The sequence below is a fragment of the Nematolebias whitei genome, chromosome 22 (assembly GCF_014905685.2).
Source record: "Nematolebias whitei isolate Nwh7 chromosome 22, NemWhi1, whole genome shotgun sequence".
Lineage (NCBI taxonomy): Eukaryota > Metazoa > Chordata > Actinopteri > Cyprinodontiformes > Rivulidae > Nematolebias > Nematolebias whitei.
Genome location: NC_056519.1, coordinates 1,339,765 through 1,342,472, shown reverse-complemented (window position 1 = coordinate 1,342,472; position 2,708 = coordinate 1,339,765). Strand labels below are relative to the sequence as shown.

Sequence of the window (2,708 nt, the reverse complement as noted above, 5' to 3'; positions counted from 1 at the left end):
CCGGACTGACCCAGTGAGACACAGAAACCGGACTGACCCAGTGAGACACAGAAACCGGACTGACCCAGTGAGACACTGGCTTGGTGGAGTTTCATCCGTTCGTCTACAGAATAGCTTCAACTCTGGATGTTGGTGGTTTCCTCACATTAACTGCAGTTTCAGGTCCTTCCACAACATCTGGATTGGATGAAGGTCAGGACTTTGACTTGGCCATTCCACAACTTTATTCTTCTTGAACCATTCTTTGGTAGAACCACTTGTGTGCTGAGGGTCGTTGTCTCGCTGCATGGCCCACCTTCTCTTCAGATTCACTTCATGGACAGATGTTCTGACATTTTCCTTTAGAATCCTCTGATATAATCCAGAATTCATTATTCCATCAATGATGGCAAGCCGTCCTGGCCCAGATGCAGCAGAACAGACCCAAACCATTGTACTACCACCACCATGTTTCCCAGATGGGATAAGGTTCTTGTGCAGGAATGCTGTTGTCCTTTCTCTAAACATAACACTTTTCATTTAAACCAAAACGTTTTATTTTGAACTCCTCAGAAGTCTCTTTTGTTCCTGCCCTTCCACCAACATGTTGGAAGAACAGACTTTGATAGATCCTGTTCTTTAGATCAATCAGGGTACCCACTCCCCCTGATCATCATCATTGATTGAAAACACCTGACTCTAATTTCACCTTCAAATTAGTGATAATATCCTAGAGGTTCATATACTTTTACCACTCACAGATATGTAATACTGGATCATTTTCCTCCATAAATAAATGACCCAGTTTAATATTTTGCCTCATTAGTTTAACTGGATTCTCTTTATCTACTTTTAGGACTTGTGTGAAACTCTGAAGATGTTTGAGCTCATATTGGTGCAGAAATATAGAAAATGATCAAGAGATCACAAACATTCAAGCACCACTGTACATGTGACGAGATAACACGCTTAAACTTTGTGTCTGAAGGGTCCCGGTGCAACATGGTCGTCTTTAAGGCCGTCCAGCACACCAACGATGAGAACTGTCTGCTGTTCCACTGTCCCACCGAGCTGGACTGTCCTCTGATGAAGGCTGAGGACGGCATCAACACCTACAACATCTACAAAGGTAAGCCGCTCAGTGGTGTGCTGCCATCTGATTAGATGTTTGTTTGAACGGTGGTTCCCAAGCGTTCACCTGTCCACCATTAAACAAACCATAGAGCCTGGTCACCACCAACGTCACAGTCTTCAGTTGGGACTGGGCAGCCATTTAACTTCATCGGTCTCCGAGGTGTTTTTCATGAACGTATGACCACTGTTTGAGCGTCTTTGTAACAGCCAGCGCTAAATATGTCAGTAATGGCAGAGTTAGTCTGCTTTCTGTAGACCTTCTCAGAACCTTCTGATGTTTCACTACAAGGGTCCCCAACCTTCAGAATCTGAAACGTGGACCACCTGAGGCCGGTCTCTGCCACCCTCTGCTGGACAACCGTCTCAGGAAGGACAATCATTTTTGTTGTCTTTTCTACTCCACAGGTTTGACTCATCCGCCCACTCCGAGGCCCGTCGCCATGACAACCACAGTCCAAACCACCACCGGCACCACCCCCTCAACCACAGTCCAAACCACCACCAGCACCACCCCCTCAACCACAGTCCAAACCACCTCCGGCACCACCCCCTCAACCACAGTCCACACCACCACCGGCACCACCCCTTCAACCACAGTCCACACCACCTCCGGCACCACCCCTTCAACCACAGTCCACACCACCACTGGCACCACCCCCTCAACCACAGTCCACACCACCACTACATCAGCACTAGCTACACACCCAACCACCACACAGGCTCCACCCACCACCACAGGATCTCCTCAATCCAGCATCTTCATCACCTCAATGCCTGCGAGTCCATCACCACTGACCACCCCCACCCCAACAACAACCCCAACAACAACAAGAAATGGATTCGCTCCAGCCTTCGACTTGAAGAAACCCAACAAAAGCAGCAAAAAGCAAAACAAGCCCACAAAGAAAGGAAAACCACATCCTGTCAGCACCATTAGCACCACCCAGCCACCCCCCAGCTCCACGAGATCACTTCCTGTTCAAACGGTGGGCAAAGGGGCGGAGCCTAGAACGTTGGACACCACACAGTCGCACACAGAAACTACAACTACACCTCCTACCACCACCTCTGCTCCACCTCCAACCCAATGGTCCACTACCACCACCACAGCTTCACCAAGCCTGATAATTATACCCAAAGACATCTTCCAATCGGATCACGTCCTCCAGTCTGGACACGCCCTCCAGAACTCCAGTACCAGCCAGACAAAGGTGGCGCAGGGGGCGCTGAAGAGCGGCGTGGTGGCCTTCATGGTGCTAGGGCTCGCTGTGCTAATACTGGCTCTGGCGGTCGGTGGACGTAAGGCGATGGAGTCGTTCGATCGACGCCATTACACGAGACTGGAGCTCAACGATCTGCACTACGAGATTTAGTGAGATTAGGGATTTAGGTAGAAGTCTGCCTTGCTTCTTTGAGGTTGATTGAAAACGTTTTGAGTATCTCATGCGGAGTTAGAGGCTGCGTGGAAACCAGGGCTCTGAAACCGTTTGCTTGTTAACACACTAAAAACTGCCGTTTTAAAACAACCCAGTCTGTAACCAGCGCTGGGTCGAGTTTCAACCCAGCTGGTTGTGGGTTCGACCCAGCAGACCGGG

General features: G+C 49.4%; 1 protein-coding gene across 1 annotated transcript in view; it reads left to right on the top strand.

Moving 5' to 3' along the window:
- Positions 1–2,486, top strand: part of mansc1 (MANSC domain containing 1) — a 3,454-nt gene extending 968 nt beyond the window's left edge. Inside the window, exons 3-4 of the mRNA XM_037696109.1 lie at positions 968–1,108; positions 1,519–2,486. Coding sequence (XP_037552037.1) covers positions 968–1,108; positions 1,519–2,486 — 1,109 coding nt within the window. The remainder of the gene's footprint in view (positions 1–967; positions 1,109–1,518) is intronic.
- The last annotated feature ends 222 nt before the right edge of the window (positions 2,487–2,708 follow it).